General features: G+C 43.7%; 1 protein-coding gene across 1 annotated transcript in view; it reads right to left on the bottom strand.

The window, feature by feature from the left end:
• The window catches only part of PLCD3 (phospholipase C delta 3), a 101,331-nt gene that overhangs the window by 48,420 nt on the left and 26,778 nt on the right, over nucleotides 1-26,133 (bottom strand). The window contains 5 exon segments of the mRNA XM_040436596.1: nucleotides 7,459-7,660; nucleotides 18,572-18,797; nucleotides 22,867-22,996; nucleotides 23,762-23,990; nucleotides 24,967-25,125. Of these exon segments, the coding sequence (XP_040292530.1) occupies nucleotides 7,459-7,660; nucleotides 18,572-18,797; nucleotides 22,867-22,996; nucleotides 23,762-23,990; nucleotides 24,967-25,125 (946 nt within the window).

Raw genomic sequence — 26,133 nt, 5'->3', positions numbered from 1 at the left:
GCCAGATGTTTCCATAGGATGCCATGAGACATTAAAATGAGAGCACAGAGAATTGCGCTGTTATAAATAGCTTTTATAAAGCAGAACACGTGTAATCTTTGGACCTGAATTGGTAAAGAAGGGGTTCATGCATTCCTGTGGTGTGCAGCACATTCTGGGCTCTTCGCCTTTGACCCTGCCGGTAATTTACCCAACACTGTAACTATGTTCTCTAGTTGTCCTGTAAACTTCACAGAATGAAGCAATGCTGGCATATAAACAACTGTTCTCTGGGGATGCTACTACAGGAAGGTGTAGGGTACAAAATATACATAAACTTCTTAAAGGGAACCTGTCATGTGGATATTTGATTATAATCTAACTAATTATATACAATCATTAACTACTAAAAAGTGCCTTAGGCCTCTTTCACACTTGCGTTGTCCAGATCCGGCGTGTACTCCACTTGCCGGAATTACACTCCGGATCCGGAAAAACGCAAGTGTACTGAAAGCATTTGAAGACGGAACCGTCTTCCAAATGCTTTCAGTGTTACTATGGCACCCAGGACGCTATTAAAGTCCTGGTTGCCATAGTAGGAGCGGGGAGCGGGGGAGCGGTATACTTACAGTCCGTGCGGCTCCCGGGGCGCTCCAGAATGACGTCAGAGCGCCCCATGCGCATGGATGACGTGATCCATGTGATCACATGACCCATGCGCTTGGGGCGCCCTGACGTCACTCTGGAGCGCCCGGGGAGCCGCACGGACTGTAAGTATACTGCTCCCCCGCTCCCCGCTACACTTTACCATGGCAACCAGGACTTTAGCGTCCCGGCAGCCATGGTAACCACTCTGAAAAAGCTAAATGTCGGCTCCGGCATTAATTCCGGATCCGGCCTTGCGGCAAGTGTTCCGGATTTTTGGCCGGAGTAAAAAGCGCAGCATGCTACGGTATTTTCTCCGGCCAAAAAACGTTCCGTTCCGGAACTGAAGACATCCTGATGCATCCTGAACGGATTTCTCTCCATTCAGAATGCATTAGGATAATCCTGATCAGGATTCTTCCGGCATAGAGCCCCGACGACGGAACTGTATGCCGGAAGACAAGAACGCAAGTGTGAAAGAGCCCTAAGATGTATTCACTTACTGGTGTGACAGATGGTTACCTCATAATATACACACAAAGATGCCACATGCCGCATGCTAATGAGCTGATTTGAGTCCAGCGTGATGTCATTGAGTCCAGGGTATTTTTAATTCAGAGCTATAGCCACTCCCCTGCCCACCTGCTGCTGGTTCATATGGAAACAAACTGTCATTCAGCATCAGGTGGGCGGGGAGAGTCAGGAGCTCATGAATATTCAGGACTCATCATTATCAGCTGGAGCTTTTCAATACAAGATGTTGGCAGATTGACTGGGTCAATTAAAGAAAGTGACCCAGCATTGTGCTAAGAGAATCAATCACTTATTTATGTTGCCCTTAGTTAGGGCACCATAAAACTGGTGACAGGTTCCCTTTAAATGTATGTATACTAATGCCAGAAGCCGGACTAAAAAAACTGGTGAATGGGAATTAGTGATGTGTGAGGAGGACTATGACATAGTGGGAATAACTGAGACATGGCTGGATGATAGTTATGACTGGGCAGTTAATGTACAAGGTTAAAGTCTGTTTAGAAAGGATCGTCAAAACCGGAGAGGGGGAGGGGTCTGCCTTTATGTAAAGTCCTGTCTAAAGCCCACATTCCGAGAAGATATAAGTGAGGGACATGAATACATGGAGGCAAAAACAAATAAATTACTAATAGGAGTTTATTATAATCCACCTAATATACCAGAGTCCATAGAAAATCTAATACTAAACACTGTAGCGTGTTTATAATCGGGGGAGCAATTCCTCCGCAAGTGATCCGTTTCATCCACACATTATCCCATCTTGTGTAGGATGTTTTTATGGTGCATGGGGTCCGCTGCCGGCATCCTCCATTGTATGCATTTTTGCTGGGGATTGCCGTTAGCAATGGATCACTTGCAGAGGAATTGCTCCCCTGATTATAAACACGCTACAGTGTTTGGGGTTGAGCATTTCCTCCCATTTAGGCCATTTTACTTAGTGATTTTTGCTTGTCATTGGTAACATTCTGGTGCACCTGGTAGCCTGTGTCACATGGCCTGTTATAGGTGGGGCTCGCAGCCTCCTCCTCCCTCCCATTGTATTAGTGATCTTACTATGGAGGTATGTAGGAGTTTGGCTGTGAGTCGGTCCTTAGCACCTATCAGACTGTGTTTACACACGATAGGTAGTTTAGCGGTAGGAACCACGCCACACTGAGACACCTTGACGGGGTGCGCAGGGCTCCGATATGTTCCTGACTAGAATATATTGGCTAAAGTCTCAGCTTTTAACATCAGCGTGAGGGTCTAGCCAGTATGGTCAGTCGCATATTATTGTGGTGCACCTTTTTTCAGTGATTTATGGGACTTCAACTACCCAGAAACTGAAACTTGTATATCTCATAAAGGAAACAGGTTCTTGGCAATAACCAAAGACAATTACCTTTCCCAACTGGTTCAGGACCCGACTAGAGGGGCGGCCATACTGAATAGTCCTGACAGAACAACAGAAGTGCATGTTGGGGGACATTTGAGAAATAGTGACCATAAAGTAATAACCTTCCAATTATCATTCAAAAGAGTGTTTCTTCAGGGAGGAACAAAAATACCAAACTTCAAAAAAGCAAAATTTAGCCAACTAAGAGAGGCCATTGGCCTAACTAACTGGGACAATGTCTTCAAAAATAAAAATACAGCCACAAAATGGGATATTTTTAAAAACATCCTAAAATCTAATTGTGAGAGGTACATACCTTATGGGAATAAAAGGTTAAGGAACAAGAAGAAACCAATGTGGATAATTAGTACTGTAAAGAAAGCAATAAAGAAAAAAAATTGAATATGTAAAAGACAAATAAAAGCAGCCAAACTAGAGACCGAGAGATTAATTGCCAAAGAGAGCAAAACTAACCCTAAAATGTTCTTCAATTATATAAATGGTAAAAAAGATAAATCTGAAGGTGTCGGCCCTCTACAGAGTAATGAGGGGGGAGTTGCAGAGAGCGATGAGGAGAAAGAAAAGCTATTAAATATTTTTTTCTCCACTGTATTCACTGAAGAAAATAAACTGTCGGATGAAATGCAGAATGTAAAAGTTAATTCCCCATTAAAAGTGCCCTGTCTGACCCAGGAAGAAGTACAGCAGCATCTTAAAAATATTAAAATAGACAAATCGCCAGGACCAGATGGCATACACCCCCGTAACCTAATAGAATTAAGTAATGTCATAGCCAGACCCTTATTTCTGATATTTAAGGACTCTATACTGACAGGGAGTGTTACACAGGATTGGCACATAGCAAATGTAGTGCCAATATTCAAAAAGGGTCCAAAAACAGAGCCCAGAAACTATACACTGCGTGCAGAATTATTAAGCAAATGAGTATTTTGACCACATCATCCTCTTTATGCATGTTGTCTTACTCCAAGCTGTATAGGCTCGAAAGCCTACTACCAATTAAGCATATTAGGTGATGTGCATCTCTGTAATGAGATGGGGTGTGGTCTAATGACATCAACACCCTATATTAGGTGTGCATAATTATTAGGCAACTTCCTTTCCTTTGGCAAAATGGGTCAAAAGAAGGACTTGACAGGCTCAGAAAAGTCAAAAATAGTGAGATATCTTGCAGAGGGATGCAGCACTCTTAAAATTGCAAAGCTTCTGAAGCGTGATCATCGAACAATCAAGCGTTTCATTCAAAATAGTCAACAGGGTCGCAAGAAGCGTGTGGAAAAACCAAGGCGCAAAATAACTGCCCATGAACTGAGAAAAGTCAAGCGTGCAGCTGCCAAGATGCCACTTGCCACCAGTTTGGCCATATTTCAGAGCTGCAACATCACTGGAGTGCCCAAAAGCACAAGGTGGGCAATACTCAGAGACATGGCCAAGGTAAGAAAGGCTGAAAGACGACCACCACTGAACAAGACACACAAGCTGAAACGTCAAGACTGGGCCAAGAAATATCTCAAGACTGATTTTTCTAAGGTTTTATGGACTGATGAAATGAGAGTGAGTCTTGATGGGCCAGATGGATGGGCCCGTGGCTGGATTGGTAAAGGGCAGAGAGCTCCAGTCCGACTCAGACGCCAGCAAGGTGGAGGTGAAGTACTGGTTTGGGCTGGTATCATCAAAGATGAGCTTGTGGGGCCTTTTCGGGTTGAGGATGGAGTCAAGCTCAACTCCCAGTCCTACTGCCAGTTTCTGGAAGACACCTTCTTCAAGCAGTGGTACAGGAAGAAGTCTGCATCCTTCAAGAAAAACATGATTTTCATGCAGGACAATGCTCCATCACACGCGTCCAAGTACTCCACAGCGTGGCTGGCAAGAAAGGGTATAAAAGAAGAAAATCTAATGACATGGCCTCCTTGTTCACCTGATCTGAACCCCATTGAGAACCTGTGGTCCATCATCAAATGTGAGATTTACAAGGAGGGAAAACAGTACACCTCTCTGAACAGTGTCTGGGAGGCTGTGGTTGCTGCTGCACGCAATGTTGATGGTGAACAGATCAAAACACTGACAGAATCCATGGATGGCAGGCTTTTGAGTGTCCTTGCAAAGAAAGGTGGCTATATTGGTCGCTGATTTGTTTTTGTTTTGTTTTTGAATGTCAGAAATGTATATTTGTGAATGTTGAGATGTTATATTGGTTTCACTGGTAAAAATACATAATTGAAATGGGTATATATTTGTTTTTTGTTAAGTTGCCTAATAATTATGCACAGTAATAGTCACCTGCACACACAGATATCCCCCTAAAATAGCTAAAACTAAAAACAAACTAAAAACTACTTCCAAAAATATTCAGCTTTGATATTAATGAGTTTTTTGGGTTCATTGAGAACATGGTTGTTGTTCAATAATAAAATTAATCCTCAAAAATACAACTTGCCTAATAATTCTGCACTCCCTGTAGGCCGGTAAGTTTAACATCTGTCATGGGTAAACTGTTTGAAGGTTTTCTAAAAGATGCTATCTTGGAGTACCTCAATGAAAATAAGCAAATAACGCCATATCAGCATGGCTTTATGAGGGATCAGTCATGTCAAACTAATTTAATCAGTTTCTACGAGGAGGCAAGTTCTAGACTTGACAGCGGCGAATCAGTCGTATATCTGGACTTCTCCAAAGCATTTGACACTGTACCACATAAAAGGTTAGTATATAAAAAGAGAATGCTCGGACTGGGAGAAAATGTCTGTATGTGGGTAAGTAACTGGCTCAGTGATAGAAAACAGAGGGTGGTTATTAACAGTACACACTCAGATTGGGTCACTGTCACTAGTGGAGTACCTCAGGGGCCAGTATTGGGCCTTATTCTCTTAAATATATTTATTAATGATCTTGCACAGTAAAATAGCACTTTTTGCAGATGACACTAAACTGTGTAAAGTAATTGACACGGAAGAGGAGAGTATACTGCTACAGATGGATCTGGATAGATTGGAGGCTTGGGCAGAGAAGTGGCAGATGAGGTTTAACACTAACAAATGTAAGGTTATGCACATGGGAAGGAATAATGCAAGTCACCCATACATACTAAATGGTAAAACACTGGGTAACACTGACATGGAAAAGGACTTAGGAATTTTAGTGAACAGCAAACTAAGCTGTAGAAACCAGTGCCAGGCAGCTGCTGCCAAGACTAATATGATAATGGGTTGCATGAAAAGGGGCATAGATGCCCATGATGAGAACATAGTCCTACCACTTTACAAATTACTAGTCAGACCACACATGGAGTACTGTGTACAGTTCTGGGCTCCTGTGAACAAAGCAGACATAGCAGAGCTGGAGAGGGTTCAGAGGAGGGCAACTAAAGTAATAACTGGAATAGGGGGGCTACAGTACCCTAAAAGATTATCAACATTAGGGTTATTCACTTTAGAAAAAAGACGACTGAAGGGAGATCTAATTACTATGTATAAATATATCAGGGGTCAGTACAGAGATCTCTCCCATCATCTATTTATCCCTAGGACTGTGACTGTGACAAGGGGACATCCTCTGCGTCTGGAGGAAAGAAGGTTTGTACACAAACATAGAAAAGGGTTCTTTACGGTAAGAGCAGTGAGACTATGGAACTCTCTGCCTGAGGAGGTGGTGATGGTAAGTTCACTAAAAGAGTTTCAAGAGGGGCCTGAATGTATTTCTGGAGTGTAATAATATTCCAGGCTATAGCTACTAGAGAGGGATCGTTGATCCAGGGAGTTAGGCTACATGCACTATTACCACATAAAGTGACGCATGTCAGATTTGTAAATTTTGACCTTGACATTAGGGCATCAATGACCCTTGGTCATGAAAGGGTTAAAGATGGCCCGGGCCTTATATACTATGTTACTATGTTACAGATCCATCCTCTGCCCACAATGTGGTGGAGATTAGAGGAGAGGACAACCTGCTTGCGTTATGTGACATGCCTGCTAATAGATATAAGACAGATGTAGAACATATAGTTCAGGTTAATGTAATCCAGACACATTTTTAGAAAACAGGATGGTCTTCAGAAGCTCAAAGCACCAAATTAATGTTAGAAATTCACTAGAAATCTGTATATAGTATGATTGGCTTGTAAGGGATTATATAGATCATGACATTTCGAGTTAGGCCTCATGCACGCGACCATTGTTCAGGTTCGCATCCGAGCCGCAGTTTTTGCGGCTTGGGTGCGGACCCATTCACTTCAATGGGGCCGCAAAAGATGCGGACAGCACTCCGTGTGCTGTCCGCATCCGTTGCTCCATTCCGTGGCCCCGCAAAAAAAATATAACATGTCCTATTCTTGTCTGTTTTGCGGACAAGAATAGGCATTTCTACAATGGGCCGCCCGTTCCGTTCCGCAAATTGCGGAAGGCACGCGGGCGGCTTCCGTTTTTTGCAGATCCGCGGTTTGCGGACCGCAAAAAACGGAACAGTCGTGTGCATGAGGCCTTATGCTTACTTAGAAATTCCATATCTGAATGCTGTCTCAGTTTCTAAAATTAACCCATGCTCATCATGTTTGTATCCAATATGTTCATGATTCTGCGCATCTCTAACAGCAGCAATTAGGATACTAATATTAGAATTAGGACGGGTCGCCTCTCCTGACATGTCTGTTCTTTTTCTTTTCAGAACCTCTGCACTGTGACGTTCCTCTGTTATTCCTAGAAATGTATGAATAAACTGACTACTGGGTGTTACCATTCCCCTCATCATGTGACAATTCATACTAGGCTGTTGGGACACACCCTATAGACAAGGGGAATGTCATACACGTGTCACTTTGTTTGGGTTACTCCAGTGTACATCAGCAATATCTACCGCAGAATAGATTTTGATTGACTGATATGAACCCGCATGAATATTTGTCTCACCTAATATAGGACTCGGTGCTACTTTCTCCAACAAGCTGGTGATTAGTCAGGTAGGTGTTGTGGGAGCTGCAGATGAAGTAGTGACACAGGGGCTGGCTCATGTCCTGATAGACTTTCCTATGTTTCTGACTGAAGATATCACCCTCGGCAGACAGTAGGTACATCATGAATCCTTCTTGCATCATCAGGCCATGTTGTTTCGCTACAGGAAAAAGTCAAGAGAGAAGAGTCAGGGAAGGATCCTAAGACAGAAACCAACTGGATATGATCTGCTTGGGTCAGGATGGAGCTAGCAACCTTCAGAACTCCAGCTGTCGTGAAACTACAACTCTCAGCAGACTTTATTTACTTCTATGGGAGTTATGAGAACAGCTGAGCAAGTGTGCATGTTGAGAGTTGTATTCTTACAACAGCAGGATTACCGTGGGCTTATACCAGTCCATAGACTACATGTGAGCTCGCTGTGGCCCTGGGGACAAGTGGGGGGCGGCAGCAGGGCACAGGGAGATAAGCGCTTCCATTGTGGAAGCACTCACCTCCTTAGTCATCTGTATCGCCGTCCTCAGGACAGCGATACAGATAGATGTGCAGAGGCGGGGCAGGGGAGGGAGAGGCGTCTCCCTTCCCTGTTCCTCTGATAGGATGCAGGCACTAGGCCTGCGTCATCGCGCCGCCTGAGCCGTACAGCGCGGGACACAGGCCGGAAGAGGCCTGCATCGCATCGCTGCCAGCCTGATGGAGGTAAGTATAAGTGTTCATTTTTTTATATGGTACTACTTACTGGCACACGATTGGGGGGCATCTTTGGGGGCACTTGTTACTGGCACATGATTGGGGGGCATCTATGGAGGCACTTGTTATTGGCACATGATTGGGGGCATCTATGGAGGCACTTGCTACTGGCACCTAATTGGGGGGCATCTTTGGGGGCACTTGTCACTGGCACATGATTGGGGGGCATCTATGGGGGCACTTGTTACTGGCACATGATTGGGGGGCATCTATGGGGGCACTTGTTACTGGCACATGATTGGAGGGCATATATGGGGGTACTTGTTACTGGCACATGATTGGGGGCATCTATGGAGGCACTTGTTACTGGCACATAATTGGGGGGCATCTATGGGGGCACTTGTCACTGGCACATGATTGGGGGGCATCTATAGGGGCACTAGTTACTGACAAATGATTGGGGGCATCTATGGGGCACTTGTTGCTGGCACATGATTGGGGGGCATCTATGGGGGCACTTGTTACTGGCACATGATTAGGGGGCATCTATGAGGGCACTTGTTACTGGCACATGATTGGGGGGCATCTATGGGGGCAATTGTTATTGGCAGATGATTGGGGGGCATCTATGGGGGTACTTGTTACTGGCACATGATTGGGTGGCATCTATGGGGGTACTTGTTACTGGTACATGTTTGGAGGGCATCTATGGTGGTACTTGTTACTGGAACATAATTAGGGAGCATCTATGGGGACATATCTTACTGGCACAATATTGGGGCCATCTATGGGGGAACATCTTACTGGCACATTATTGGTGGCACTTTTTACTGGCACATTATTGGGTGGCACTATGGGGGCATCTATGGGGGCACTTCTTACTGGCACATTATTGGGAGCACTATGGGGGAATCTACTGAGGCCACAAAGAAATTGTATTTTATATAGGGGAAGGGGGGAGAGGAACACTATGGGGCTTCTACTGATGCCACAAAGAAGGGGTATTTTATATGGGGGGCTCTGTATACGGGCATTTTATACTAAGGCACATTATGGTGGGTACTATGGGGAAGGGGAGAGAGGAGTACTATGGGCTCATCTATAGGGGGCACTAAGAAGGGGTATTTTATACTTGCAATTTATGGTGGACACTGAAGGCATCTACTGGGGCATTTTATACTGGTACAATATGGGGGCACTAGGAAGAAAGGGGAGAGGAGCACTATGGGGGCATTTACTGGGGGCACTATATAGGGGTATTTTATACTGGCACATTATGGGGGCACTATGGGGACATTAGCTCAACTGGGGGCATTAAAAGGGGTTTTTTCTTGCACTGGCACATTATAAGGAGAATTATTAATACTGAGGGGCATTATGATGGGCTTTATTACTATTGGGTGTCTATGGGGAACATTATTACTAGTATGGGCACTATGGGAGCATTATTACCTCTGGGGCACAGTGCTCTAGCAGATAATTATTCCTATTGGTGGGACTTTTGGGATCACTATTAATGTGAGGGCACCTTGGCACAGTATCAGCTTACCACAATTATTTTTGCGGGACGTTATATTTACGCTATTAGTGTCAGGGGCACTATTTGCTGGGCGCAGTTATTTTAGGGCACTGTGTGCCAATAATTATTGAAGGGCACTATCTGCATGGTACTAGTATTATCAGGGGGTTTATCTGTTTCTGAAGTATAATATTGGGGAGCACAGCGGCACAGCATTGGGGGTGGTAGGATGATTTGTCCAGGAGATGGGAGGATGATGGAAAAGTAGTAAACTAAGATTTTGTTTGTCAAACTGCAGAGACCAGAAATGGCTGAAAAATGGTGGTCTGGTCTAAAGGTCTGAAAGGAGAAGATGAGTAAAGAGAACATCTACATCAAAGAGACGTCACTGGATGTAAGAGGTATGTGTATTACCCTGTATGTAGGGGTGGATGGAGGGGTTAGTAGTACAGTACTATCTGCACATTGTAAAAAAAAAAAAAAAAAGTAATCTGCAAAATACTATATATTTGTGTCAAAAGTTGTACCTTTTTAATATTTAGAATAATGATACAGCCATTTTATTTGATACTTTTGAGCTGATTCTTTTTTCTTCTTCTATATTAAGGGACACAATAGTCACCAGAACCACAACAGCTAAACGTGGTAGTTCTGGTGTCTATAGCATGTCTCTGCAAGCTTTTTAATGTAAACACTGCCTTTTCAGAAAAAAAGGTAATGCAGTCCTGATCAAAAGTTTAAGACCACTTAAAAAATTGCAAAAAAAAATCATATTTAGCATGGCTGGATCTTAACAAGGTTCCAAGTAGAGCTTCAACATGCAACAAGAAGAAATGGGAGTGAGACAAAACATTTTTTGAGCATTCAATTGGAAACAACAAATAAACTGAAACAGGCTGTTTTTCAGCTGATCAAAAGTTTAGGACCACACCTCCAAAAAAAAACTAAACCCCCCCCAAAACAGAAATCCAACTTCCAAACATGAACTCAGTAATGAGTAGCTCCGCCGTTATTGTTTATCACTTCAAAAATTCGTTTCGGCATGCTTGATGCAAGCGTTTCCATGAGGTGAGTGGGAACATTTCTCCAAGTGGTGAAGACGGCCGCACGAAGGCCATCTACTGTCTGGAACTGTTGTCCATTTTTGTAAACTTCCCTTGCCATCCATCCCCAAACGTTCTCAATTAGATTTAGATCAGGGGAACACGCAGGATGGGCCAAAAGAGTGATGTTATTCTCCTGGAAGAAGTCGCTTGTCCTGCAGGCATTGTGTACTGTAGCGTTGTCCTGTTGAAAAACCCAGTCGTTACCACACAGACGAGGGCCCTCAGTCATGAGGAATGCTCTCTGCAACATCTGGACATAGCCAGCGGCCGTTTGACGCCCCTGCACTTCCTGAAGCTCCATTGTTCCACTGAAGGAAAAAGCACCCCAGACCATTATGGCGCCCCCTCCACTGTGGCGCGTAGAAAACATCTCAGGTGGGATCTGCTTGTCATGCCAGTAACATTGGAAACCATCAGGACCATCAAGGTAAAAAAAATTCTCATCAGAGAATAAAACTTTCATCCACCTTTGAATGTCCCATGTTTGGTGCTCTCTTGCAAAGTCCAAACGAGCAGTTCTGTGGCGTTCAAGGAGACGAGGTCTTTGAAGACATTTTTTGTTTTTGAAGCCCTTCAGTCTCAGATGCAATCTGATGGTTATGGGGCTGCAGTCAGCACCAGTAAGGGCCTTAATTTGGGTCAAGGATCGTCCAGTGTCTTGACGGACAGCCAATTGGATCCTCCGGCTCAGTGCTGATGACATTTTTTGAGGTCTTCCACTTAATTTTTTTGTTCCATAACCCTCAGGATCATTTAAGAAATTCCAAATGACTCTTACTGCGTGCCACCTCAGCAGCGATGGCACTGCTTATGCAGTTCAACAACCCGACCACATTCAAAAAGGGAGAGTTTATTTGCCTTTGCCATCACAACGTGTGACTACCTGACAGAAAATGACAATGAATCCACATCTTTGCACAGATTTGGCCTTTTAAAGGCATGTGGTCCTAAAGTTTGGATCAGCTGAAAAACAGCCTGTTTCAGTTTATTCGTTATTTTCAATTAATTGAATGCTCAAAAAATGTTTTGTCTCACTCTCATTTCTTCTTGTTGCATGTTGAAGCTCTACTTAGAACCTTGTTAAGATCCAATAATGTAAAATATGATTTTTTGCCATTTTTCGAGTGGTCTTAAACTTTTGATCAGGACTGATTTACATTTACATTACTGCCAAGGAACACCTCTAGTGGCCACTCATCATTATTAAAGTTTACTATTCTACGAGGTGTGTGGATTTTTGTGTGTGTGTGTGTGTTGTGGTGAAGGGCGTGACTGCATGCTAGGGTGTGGGAAGGCGGGATCCAGGGGGCACAAGTAAATTCTTGCCCAGCGTCCAATCAATATTAAAGACGGCCCTGGTGATCTGTCATTCAGACGAGTTGTATTGTTGCGTGTGCAGATGTGAGTGTAATGTTGTGCTGAACCGGCAGATCAAGGAGAACAGGTTTACCACACACAACATGAGAAGATAGCACCTGAGACTACACACACCACATGCCTCTCCTTCTATATCATCCACTTACGAGAATGACTGAAGTATGAATCTTTATAAAAAAGCTAGTTTAACCGCAAATGTTAATTTATTGTTTGTCCTCCTCCAGGCACATGGATGGGATCAAACAATACCTTCAGGCCTCAACCGTCAGAGATCAGCAATAATAAAAACATGGATTTAGAGCATGGGTGTCAAACATGCGGCCCGCAATGAATATCTTTGCGGCCCGGCAAAGATATTCATTGCTCTGGTTACGCTTCCATAGCAGGCAGAGCGGACGGCACCAGTAACGTCACTCACTGACGTCGCGCGTCTGCTCCGCCTGCTTCATTCATAAAGTGGGCGGAGCAGGCGCCAGTGAGTGACGTTACTGCTGCCGTCCGCTCTGCCTGCTATTGAAGCTTAAGTAAGTGCTTTATTTATAAACGTGAATCCTTATCCTGTTATTAAGTTGAACTAACGCTGCCCTCTCCCATGTTCCCATGTTCCCCTGTATCCCCATAGCACTTACTTAAGCTTCAATAGCAGGCAGAGCGGACGGCAGCAGTAACGTCAGTCACTGACTTCGAGCGCCTGCTCCGCCCACTTTATGAATGAAGCAGGCGGAGCAGACGTGCGACGTCAGTGAGTGACGTTACTGGTGCCGTCCGCTCTGCCTGCTATGGAAGCTTGTTCGTAAGTGCTGTGGGGATACAGGGGAACATGGGAACATGGGAGAGCGCAGCGTTAGTTCAACTTAATAACAGGATAAGGATTCACGTTTATAAATACTTCGGTGAGCAGAGGGCCGGTGTATTGGGGGACACTGTTATGAGGGGGATCTGTGGATGACATATAGCAGTGTCATCCACAGATCCCCCCCATAACAGTTCCATCCACAGATCCCCCCACCTCATAACAATGCCATCCACAGATATCCCACCCCATAGCAGTACCATCCACAGATATCCCACCCCATAACAGTTCCATCCACAGATCCCCCACCTCATAACAATGCCATCCACAGATCCCCCATAACAGCACCATCCACAGATCCCCCACCCCATAACAATGCCATCCACAGATCCCCCACCCCATAACAGTTCCATCCACAGATCCCCCACCTCATAACAATGCCATCCACAGATCCCCCATAACAGCACCATCCACAGATCCCCCACCCCATAACAATGCCATCCACAGATATCCCACCCCATAGCAGTACCATCCACAGATCCCCATAACAGTGCCATCCACAGATCCCCCATAACAGTGCCATCCACAGATCCCCCATAACAGTGCCATCCACAGATCCCCATAACAGTGCCATCCACAGATCCCCCATAACAGCACTATCCACAGATCCCCCATAACAGCGCCATCCATAGATCCCCCATAACAGTGCCATCCAGAGATCCCCCATAACAGTGCCATCCACAGATCCCCCACATGACAGTGCGTCATCCACAGATCCCCCATAATAGTGTCATGCACAGACCACCATTAATTCAAAGCCCACCAAAAGCACAACTTTTGGTTAAAAATATTTTTTTCTTATTTTCCTCCTCAAAAACCTAGGTGCGTCTTATAGTGAAGTTTAATATTTGTATATATACAGTACAGACCAAAAGTTTGGACACACCTTCTCATTCAAACAGTTTTCTTTATTTTCATGACTATGAAAATTGTAGATTCACACTGAAGGCATCAAAACTATGAATTAACACATGTGGAATTATATTCATAACAAACAAGTGTGAAACAACTGAAAATATGTCATATTCTAGGTTCTTCAAAGTAGCCACCTTTTGCTTTGATTACTGCCTTGCACACTCTTGGCATTCTCTTGATGAGCTTCAAGAGGTAGTCCCCTGAAATGGTTTTCACTTCACAGGTGTGCCCTGTCAGGTTTAATAAGTGGGATTTCTTGCCTTATAAATGGGGTTGGGACCATCAGTGGCGTTGAGGAGAAGTCAGGTAGATACACAGCTGATAGTCCTACTGAATAGACTGTTAGAATTTGTATTATGGCAAGAAAAAAGCAGCTAAGTAAAGAAAAACGAGTGGCCATCATTACTTTAAGAAATGAAGGTCAGTCAGTCAGCCGAAAAATTGGGAAAACTTTGAAAGTAAGGGCTATTTGACCATGAAGGAGAGTGATGGGGTGCTGCGCCAGATGACCTGGCCTCCACAGTCACCGGACCTGAACCCAATCGAGATGGTTTGGGGTGAGCTGGACCGCAGAGTGAAGGCAAAAGGGCCAACAAGTGCTAAGCATCTCTGGGAACTCCTTCAAGACTGTTGGAAGACCATTTCAGGGGCTACCTCTTGAAGCTCATCAAGAGAATGCCAAGAGTGTGCAAAGCAGTAATCAAAGCAAAAGGTGGCTACTTTGAAGAACCTAGAATATGACATATTTTCAGTTGTTTCACACTTGTTTGTTATGTATATAATTCCACATGTGTTAATTCATAGTTTTGATGCCTTCATAGTCATGAAAATAAAGAAAACTCTTTGAATGAGAAGGTGTGTCCAAACTTCTGGTCTGTACTGTATATATATAGGTCTCACTTGTGTTATTGGGCAACGGGATGTTGGGGGTCAGCAGTCATGAAACAACAATGTTGTTCTATGAAAATGTACAATTATTTTTATTTTTTTTGATGCGGCCCACATAAACTTAAATTTTGTTTTTTTGGCCCATGTTAGCCTTTGAGTTTGACATGCTTGATTTAGAGGGACAGTAACATTTAAAGGGCATCTGTCAGCAGATTTATACGTATGAAACTGGCTGACCTTTGTTTGTCAGGACAAGGCTGTCAATCAAAGTGCATAGGGCGTGGCAGTTGCCTGTAGGTGTAACGGCAACACCCCCTTTGCTCCTAGAGGCTCATTTGCTTATTAACACATAATTGTTCTCAGCAACGGAGGCACATATAAACATGGGACCAACACAGATGCCTTCAGCTGCCAAATGCACATGTAACAAGTCAGCCAGTTTCATAGGTACAAATCTGCTGACAGATGCCCTTTAGAGGAGTTCTCTTGCTTTTCCTATATTGATGACCTATACTCAGGTCAGGTCATCAATATCAAATCTGCAGGTCCCGATTGCTGACACCTCCTCCAATGTACAAGCTGTACAAGCGCTGTGTTTTTTTCCCTGGTTACCTGTTCATCATCGACATTGCAGCGGCAAGCAGTGTAATTACAACTCCTCCATCTCATTCACTTTAATAGAACAGAGAGTAACTACAACTGCTCCTACCTATTCACTTCAATAGGAAGGAGCCGTCCCATAGAGGTGTATGGGACGGTTGAGATGTAATTATACCTGCTCACCGCTGTCATGTTGACAGTGAGCAGGTAAACAGTGAAGCGCTGCCTTCTCTTCATACATACATACATACATACATCTGAGGGGGTGCAAGCAGTTGGACTACCGCAGATCTGATACTGATGACATATCCTGAGGATAGATCATCAGGATAGGAAAAGCAGAGAACCCCTTTAAACACATTAAGATGAATAGTAGGTCTGGCCGAAATCAACGGCTTCTGTCAACATAAGTCTAAGGGCTCATGCACATGACCGTATGTATTTTGCAGTCCGCAAAACACAGATCTGCAAAAAATATGGATGACGTCCTTGTGCATTCCATATTTTGCGGAACGGAACAGCTGGCCCCTAATAGAACAGTCCTATCCTTGTCCCTTTATGCGAAAATAATAGGACAGGTTCTATTTTTTTGCGGAACGGACATGCGGACATATGGAAAAGGAATGCACACGGAGTAACTTCAGTTTTTTTGGTGGGACCCATTGAATTGAATGGTTCCGTATACGGTCCGCAAAAAAAATGGAACGGACATGGAAAGAAAATACGTTTGTGTTCACCATTTTCATGTACAGATGTAGCTGCTGTTATTTTGACTAGCTTTATGCATTAAAGCAATAAAAATGCATTACTGTAATACAACAAATTGCGTCAAAGTAACCATTCTGGGAGAACACGTCTGTAAGTTTTCCTTTAAAGGGATTTTCAAAGACTTTTAAATTGACGACCTATCCCCGGAATAGGTCATTAGTATCTGATCAGTGGGGGTTCGACACTCGGGACCCCTGCCAATCAGCTATTTGAGAAGGCCCTGGTGCTCACATGCAGCCTTCTTGCAGCTTAACCCAGTGAATACTGTGCTTTGAAAGCTGCAAGAAGGGTGCGGCGCTCATAGGAGAGCCAGGGCCTTCTCAAAGAGCTGATCAGCTGGGTTCCTGGGTGTCGGACTCGCACTGACCAGATACTCAAAACCTATTGAGAGGATAGGTCATCATGAAAGAAGTCTCGTAAAACCTGTTTAAACACTGAACATTTAAACATTAAAGGGGTATTTAGAGGGAGCAACTGAAAACAGGGTCAGAGTGGAAAAAAATAACAATCTTTACTCACCTTACCGATCCGCCACTGCTGCTATTCGGCCACTGCTCCAGTCTTCTCCTCTCCACTTCCTGATCTTGAGCTCGACACGGCTTGGACTGCCCACTCAGCCACCAACGCTCAAGTAAAGAAATAGCAAGTACAGGCATTGCCTGGCCAGTGCTGGTGCGGCCCAGCAATTAGTAGTGATCCACATGCAGATCCACAGCTGGACCACATTGTGTATGGGTTGCGATAAGGGGGTTTTCCTCACGCAAAATTATCCTCATCATAGTAGATATGTTTACCGGTATGTAACCCCTAAAATAAGACATTTATTTCTTATTGATAAGGGTCCCAGTATCATCATCCCCAACTAATCCTAAGAAAGGGGTGTCCTTGGGAACATTCACTGTCTCTTGAAGTCTAAGGGAAAAGACAAAAACAGCCAAAACATTCTCAGGGTCAGTGAAGGTTCCATTGATAGGACACCTACTGATCAGACATTTATGGTATAGCCATTCTGTATGCCTTGAATGTATGCAGTAAGAAAATCCCTTTAATAAGTAGCATTCTGTTTCTGAAAAATATTGGAAAGCTGGTTGGATCAGGGGCAAATTGTCCCTTCTATGACCTCTGTAATGCCTAATGGGCACTAAGAGAACCTGTACATATTTTAAAGAATTTTTACAGATTTTTTTTTTTTCATGTCACTATATTTTAATAAAATCCTATAAAAATCCTATCCAATACTGCAGATTTCGCATGGGGGCATATGCGCCGGCTCAGCTATTTCCATCCAGCCCATAGAAGTGAATGGGAGCGGTGGCCGGTCATGTGCGCTGTGCTCCCATTCACTTCTATGGGGAGACTGCTTGGTGGTGGCTGGACCGGAGTCCTCCAGCCACCACTTTGCGGGGCTCCGCTCCCGATATAGGTGCTGGTCCCAGCGGTGGGCCCAGCACATATAGACAATGGGGGCATATCCTAGCGATATGCCCCCATTGTCTGTGATGAGACAACCCCTTTAAGCCTAATATGTTGAGACCTCTTGTTCTTTATACATCATTTTTCAGCAGTCATCTCATTATCTCACAGATAGAGATAACTCAGTATCTACCATTAACAATAATGCTTGAAAGAAAGTGTTTATAGCAAAGTTCGTTCCTGATAATCGGCCCGACAACTGGGCCTTGTAAATCCATCTTTAGTGATGGCCACAGCTCACCTTCTCCACCTCCTGCACACGTCACAGAGCATGTCTAGAAAACTCTCCCATAAAAGTCATTGACGTTCTCTTTGGTCTATTATGTCTATGGCCCGTGTGGCTGCTGTAATGCTAAAGGGCCCTTTTAGACTGCTCGAGGATCGGGCAGATAATCGCTAACAATCATTCATCGGAACGCTCGTTAGCGATGATCTGCAGGTGTAAAGGTGCCGCTCATTCATCGGGTAATAAGATAATTTGTGTGGTCACCTATCATTGTTTGCTGGCAGCAGATTGTGCCATCTAAACAGCACTTAGCAAACAATGATTCTGTATGGGAACAACGCTGTATGGAAATGCAGTGGTCTCCTTCACTGATGAACACTTCCTTCCCAACAATCGTCTGCTCAATACAGCAGTGTAATGAGGCCTTAAGGCAAGATGACTGCCCCATAATCATGTTCAGGAAATAGACAAATAAAAATATAAAGAAAATAAAGAAAATAAAAAGATTAGAAAAAAACCAATGTGTCACAATCTGGTATCAATCGGCAGGGAAAATTAAAAATGACACATTACCTTTAAGAAATCCTTAGAATTAATGTTTTACCCAAGTCTACATTGTGTAGTATGCTGTTAATGTGAATGAAGTTTACCATTACCTTTCTCATTCAGCTCAAATTTCTGTATTATGTCCTGCGCCCTCACCAGAGTTGCTTCTTCTCCTTGGTGCTGTAGGAATTCCTGTAGCTCCTCTGCAGAAAGTACTCTGTCCTCCCCAGAGTAATGGTGAAATATCTCCTCTAACTCCGGCCGCTGCATGAGCTGAGTGCAGAACTCTTCTATCTCACAGTCCTCCAGGGTGTCTGAGTTGGAACGATCACATTTCTACATACAGAAGGAAACAGCGCAAAGTTAAAGGGGTAAAAGGCTTGTCCAGAAATGTAAATTAATACCAAGAGTGGATTGGCCATAGACGTTATAGGGAAATTTTCCGGTGGGCCGATGCTCAGGGGGCCGTCTGAGCACTCCTTATGGCCGGCCAGTGGAAGTTTTTGGGGATGTGTTTTGTGCTGCTGGCAGTATTTTGTGATGAACTGTGGTATTTGGCTCTGTTGGGGTGGTATAATGTGCCACAATGTGGTATTGCTGGCCCCGTCTACTTGTGTTGGCCCTGCTTTCCATCAATTTGGACCCGACTACAAAATGGGGCCACGTCTAGTATTTTTCTAGGACCGTTTTAAGTTCCCAGTCCGCCCCTGATTAATAATGTGTATATATATACACATATCTACAGTGCAAAAGTTTCAGGCAGGTGTGGAATAAATTCTGCAAAGGAAGAATGCTTTCAAAAATCACGTTAATAGTTTATATTTATCAACTGACAAAATGCAAAGTGAAGGAATAAGAGAGAAATCTAAATCTAATCAATATTCGGTGTGACCACTCTTTGCCTTTAAACCAGCATCAGTTCTTCTAGGTACACTTGCACACAATTTCTGAAGGAACTTTGCAGGGTGGTTGTTCCAAACATCTTGGTGAACTAACCACAAATCTTCTGCGGATGTCAGCTTGCTCACATCCTTTTCTCTCTTCATTTAATCCCAGACAGTCTCGATGATGTTGAGATTAGGTCTCTGTGGGTCCATGTCATCACTTCCAGGACTCCTTGTTCTTCCTTAGGCCTCTTTCACACGAGCGTGTCCAGATAAGGTCCGGATGCGCTGCGGCAAACCCGCGCCAGTAGGTACGCAATTGCAGTCAGTTTTGACTGCAATTGCGTTCCGTTGTTCAGTTTTTATCGCGCGGGTGCAATGTGTTTTGCACGCGCGTGATAAAAAACTGAATGTGGTACCCAGACCCAAACTTCTTCACAGAAGTTCAGGTTTGGGTTAGGTGTTGTGTAGATTGTATTATTTCCCCTTATAACATGGTTATAAGGGAAAATAATAGCATTCTGAATACAGAATGCATAGTACAATAGGGCTGGAGGGGTTAAAAAATAAATAAATAAATGTAACTCACCTTAATCCACTTGTTTGCGCAGCCGGCATCTCTTCTGTCTTCTTCTTTGAGGAATAGGACCTTTGATGACGTCACTACGCTCATCACATGGTCCGTCACATGATCTATCACCATGGTTCACATGTTCACATGTTCTATCTTTGAATGGAACGGAAAAACTGAAATACGGAAACAGAATGTATACGGAGTGCATTCAGTTTTTGTTTGCGGACCCATTGAAATGAATGGTTCCGTATACAGAACGCAAAAAACGGAAAGTACACAGAAAAAAAGTCTGTGTGCAAGAGGCCTTAGGGCTCATGCACACGACCGTTGTTGTTTTGCGGTCCGTTTTCCATGAATCCGTTGTTCTGTATCTGAGTTGTTTTTTTCTCTGATTTAAGTCGTCTTCTGTTCCGTTATTCCACAAAACATATCCGTATGGTTTCCGTATGCAATCCGTTTTTTGCGGATCGGAAACGGAAACAGTAACTTATTAATCACCAAACACGAGCAATATGGGCTGGGCATAGCATTTCTACAGTATGGATCCGAAAAATACGGATGAAATACGGATGACATACGGATGTGTTCCGTGTGCGTTCCATAACTTTTTAGCAGAATGGAAATACGGAAATGGAATGCACACAGGGTACCTTCCTTTGTTTTTGCGGACCCATTGAAGTGAATGGTTCTGCATGAACGGAAGCGGAAAGAAAATACGTTCGTGTGCATGAGCCCTTATTCTGATATTACTTTTAAGGGTGCAATCACACGTCCGTATGTGTTTTGCGGATCCACAAAACACATACACCAGCAAAGTGCGTTCCGCATTTTGCGGCCTGCACATCGCCGGCACTCTCATAGAAAATGCCTTTTCTTGTCCGCAATTGCGGACAAGAATAGGACATGTTCTATTTTTTTGCGAAACGGAAGTGCGGATCCGCAAATGCGGATGCGGACAGCACATTCCAGCACCATTGAAAATGAATGGGTCCGCACCTGTTCCACAAAATTGCGGAAGAGATGCAGACCCATTTTGCGGACGTGTGAATGGACCCTAATGCATATGCTATTGAACAGGTAAGTGCACTGAGGGCGGGCCAAAGCCACTATGCGCAACAATGCTCCTCCTACTTCCTATGCCCGTCCCCCTCTCTCCATCTTGCCTGGCCTTTTCAATCAAGAAGATGGAGAGGCTGGCAGTGGAAGCTTGGGCCAATCCTTGGTGCTCTTAAACGGGTTGTCCGAACTAAATAAAAATCTTGGACAATCCCTACAATCGCATAAAATAAAGAAATCATGATATACTCACCTCTTTCTTCATTCTTCCAGTCCTGCACGTGCATGTCTACAAAATGCCACGGGGACGCACAGTCTTCAGTGTCTGTGAAACGAACAATGACATGAAGGTGTATGGCATGACACTGCTGCAGCCAATCATTGTGACTGAATGCAGCAGTCACGTGCTGCATAATAGCAAGTCACCACTGCTGCTTATAAAGAAGCAGCAGCAGAAGGACCAGACCAGTGCACAGAGAATGGCGCAGAAAAAAGGGCGAGTATAGCGTCATTTGTTATTTTAAGCAACTGTAGGGCTTGTTATTTTAGACAACTCCTTTTAACTGCTCATGTCCAACGGATTGTATGTGAAAGGTATCTCTACATTCATCTGAGCTAGCCCTACAAGGCATTGTGCCTGGTTTCACAATGAATTTCCTGGTGACACACTCCCTTTCATATGCCATCCTTTTCCAAATATACAGATTAACAAAATTAGAACTGGGCAGTATGAAATAATTCCACTCATAGGTCTTTGACGAGTTAATATAAAAAGTAGAGTGTCGGTTATGCTTGGGACACACACTGTTGGCAGGGATTCCCAGAACAAGTGGGTGTGTGCCACTTGGGCACTGCACATGTAGCCAGCATCCACAGACAACTTCTCTGCAAACCTCTACTCAGGGGCAACATAATAACGGATGGTCCTAGAGGGTAGTATTTCATGAGATGCCAGCAACACTGAGCTAGATATATATTTTTCTCCCAAGGTAAGGGTACAAGTATTATGGGACGGGTCCTTCCATTCAATTGTATAGGAAGGAGCCGTCCCATAGAAGTGAATGGGACGGTGGTGTTGTAATTACACCTGCTCACCACTACAGTTGTGACAACGAGTAGGTAAATAATGAAAAGAAGGCAGCTCTTGCACGAAGCGTGGCTTTCTCTTCAGGCAGCTGATTGACGGGGTGCCGGGTGTCGGACCCCTGCCAATCTGATACTGATGACCTAACTTGAGGAAAAACTTATAAAGTTGTGGCAGACTTTCAAAGTACTCAGTAAGTCAGTGATCACCAACCTGAGGCTCCCTGACTGTCACAAAGCGACAACTCCAAAGATGCCTTGACAGCCTTCAGATGCCTTCTAAAATGCATACAAAAAAAAAATGTTGATTACAACCCTTTCCCCAACGTTAATCCAAGGTTCAGGGGTGGACTAGGAATTTAAAGTGACTCTGGAAAAAACATAAAAGTGGCCCCAAGTTGTAGGCAAGCCCAAATTTACAGAAGGCGGGGTAACACAAATAGGCAGGAACAACAGAAGTAGGCGGGACAGCAATACCATAGTGCATAACAAAATACCACCCCAGCAGAACCAAATGCCATAGTGCAGCATAAAAAACTGCCCTATTACCATACTGAGGACGGTGATATAGTTGAATTTAGGAGAGTACCTGTGGCTGCTGGCCAGGGGCAAAAGTACTTGATGCTCCTACATTAATTAATGCTGAGAGCATCAGACCGTTACGTACCTGGCAAGTGACTGTGAGGAAGGCTTAGGTGGCCCTGTGGGCATCAGCTCACTAGGGAATTTCCCTGTAGGGTATATAGCCAATCTGCACATGTCCAGGCTGCTCTAGTCAGGTATATACATATAAGTGTAATAGTGTCACCTTGAAGAGAGCGAAGGCGTACATGTCATTCATATCAATGTTTATCATCCTCAGCATGGCCTTCACTTCTTGGAAATTCATCTTTTCATCCCCATCTCTGTCTGCCTGATGCAGATAATCCCGGATCCAAATGCACCTCAGTCAAGGAAGATAATACAGAAAATACAATGGACATAACTGTGTAAAACATACCTGTGTGACTCCATCAAGAACTACACTCCGTTACTGGAAATTATAGTCCAGAATTTCAAGTAGTCATATATGAGAAATCTGCTCACAATTACATAATTATAGTTACATAGTTAATACGGTTGAAAAAAGACATAAGTCCATCAAGTTCAACCAAGGGATAGGTGGGGACGCGAATCCCAGAAGGAATTGAGTCTCAGATTTCTACACGTTTTCATAAGCATTAATCATTTACTTTTAAGAATTCATCTAAACCCTTTTTTAAACTGTCCACTGTTCCTGTTCTGTACACAGAAAAGATTGGCATGGACACTGGTTTAGACACTGGATAATGGGAGTTATCATGCAGATGACAGCACAGGAAAGTCACAAGATGACATACAAATATAGGGGTGATAGGATCCATACAGGTTCAACAGACAGGGATGTCATAGATGAGAACCAGTAGAATAAAATTCAACAGGGAAGAGGGAGCCATAAACCAAATAGAGGTAACATAGAAGGGTACCATGAATAAGACTTGAAAAAACAGGGATAGTAGAAATTTAAAAGGGAAGCCACTGCCAAAGCTTGACTTGAGTAGCCAACACTCGATCTTAAAGAGTTGGAAGCCATTACTCTATGCAGTTACTAAATCCCTGGTGGCAACGGTGGTGATGCCCTTGGCAAACCACATCATGGCTACCCAGTTTTTGAATAAGGATATTGAACTAGCTTTTCCCTCTGGCTCATTGCCACCACTCTCTTCATGAGTTTGCGCAGGCCTTGCACCCAGCTCTGGGCTTCTTGTTCAGTAGATGCAGCCAGGTCCAAGTTTTTTCTCCTTCCCATGAATGAAATACTGAAGCAGCAGTTCTCTGGGAATCGACGGCCATTTCTCCGAAGCCCCTCTGATTGCCGTCCTTCACGTACAGACTCAATGTGTAAAACAGAGACTGTGGCACAAAACACAGAGAGGGATGGGGATGGAGAAACAGACTAAAATTAAATCAAAAGTATGAACTGGACGAATGCAACAAATGTAAAGAGGTTCAAGGATGTCTGAGATACATAGTTACTTCTGGTTATAGGTAAGAAATATACATATAGTTCAATACACTAGCAAATTGTACTCTAATTTCAGAATTCCCAACTCTCATTAATTATATAGTTTAAAATACAAAATGTGGCAATATATAGGCCAACAATTTGGTTACCCCCCCCCCCCCCAATAGTGTGATCTTATGAGATCTATATGTTTAAGGTCAACGACCAACTGGCCAAATCACAAAACCCATTGTACAATTTGTGTGTAGTTTCAAAAAATTACCCCATAATGCCTAGGTCATACAGAGCACACAGTACCCTGGACACTAGTCCTCGTTGCTGGTGCTTGTCTAGGCCATCGCATCATCCATTCCAGAGCATAAGGACCTTATTCACACTTTCCTCCACATTCCCTTCCTATATTTTGTAGGAGGAGAGGATGTCAGGACACTCTGGCTATTTTTCTTTGCTTGTGTGCAGGCTCCGATGGTCCCGATAGCAGAGGCATAATTTTTCTCTATGGCAATAATAATTGTCACTGTCGGAGCCCATTTGTCACTAGACTGCAACAGTTGATGCCATTGTATTGGTTGCCCAGTATTTAAGTGAATTACCACATTTGATTATCACAATGTTTTTAAGTCCAAAACCCAGTGCTGATTAATTTGTTAATAAACCATTATAGCTTTTTTCTGTGATATAGGGCTCCAAATCCCCTGCACAAACTATGATTTAACTGTTTTAACAGAAAACATTATGGCTGCCTTTTGTCATCACTAGGGGGAGCAGTAAGTATGCAATAAGAGCCTAAGCTCATTCTACTGAGGAGCAAGCATTTTAAATAATCGTGGTAGAATATGCCAGTGAGTCAGGACTGGTACTCACAGATCTGTTTGGAACGTGCCTTTTTTGCTTTACTTTCATACCAGATGGTCATCCCATCAGATTCAAGCCTATACAGTCTTTGTTGACGCCATCCTGGCTTAATCTTCCAGAGCTGAGTACCCACAAGCATGGTTTTTACATCTTCGTCATCGGAGAGAGCTGGGGAACACAATACAGAATATGACACATGGCATAAAATCCATCACCAATATATAGCAATCCAACAATATTTGTAAGTCATCATACAATCATTAACATTATGTTTGGTTTATTTCCTTTCTACTTTTGCAATGTGCTATTTGCCTACAGACCTCTTGTGCAGTTGGTAGACATGCAGCACTTACAACCATAAAATGTCTGACCTTATAATCTACATCTGCACATGTGTAAGGATGTGGGGCAAGGGACCTTAAATGTATTACTCTGCTATGTTGTAAACTGTATAATTACTGCAACATTTCACTTTGGTCAGTAGATGGTGGCAAAGGATAAGATGAAAAAGTCTACATTGGAGCTGTCTATCAGAGGAATACTAATAACCTATTTAGTTTCCAAAGTTGGAAAATAGCTAATTTATGGGCTGTTTTGGACCCTTACAAGTGTGATTGCAAACTGAATATGCAGGTTTGACAGTGCACTTAGCAAATGACTAATTGCATCACACTCTCCCTGTGTAATGGGAGGAGGTTCCTCTAGAAGCAGGAAGTGATCAGACAGAGGCTGTGCTTGGTGCTGCTGGAAACCAGAAGAGATCATCTGTGCTGAATCTGGAAGGGAATGGACCGGCTCACGGTGGAGACTGGCGACAGCATGAAGGGGAGGTTTGCAGCAACGAATTCAGCAGTGTCGTGTCTGTAGGATCCAGTTCTGGAGTGGACCAGGAAATAAGAAAAAGCACCAAGAACCTGCTCAAGGAACTGCAAGTGCGGCTTTGCACCACACTGTTGAAGTGGCATTTAGACATACAATAACGCTCCAAGTACAGTTACATTGTGGTGTACGGGCTGCAAGCTAATGCATATCCCTAAGGGACTCATACGCTGACACCGTCTTATCTCACTGACTGCTCATAGGGTGTTATATGCTGGGAGCTGGAGTAAGAATTAAAGTTACAAGAGACAGACATCATTTCCCTGTGGATTACAAATAGTATTGCGCAATACTTAG

The sequence above is a fragment of the Bufo bufo genome, chromosome 6 (assembly GCF_905171765.1).
Source record: "Bufo bufo chromosome 6, aBufBuf1.1, whole genome shotgun sequence".
NCBI classification, from domain to species: domain Eukaryota; kingdom Metazoa; phylum Chordata; class Amphibia; order Anura; family Bufonidae; genus Bufo; species Bufo bufo.
Note: the sequence above shows the minus strand (reverse complement) of the source record. Positions and strands in the feature narration are given on the sequence as shown.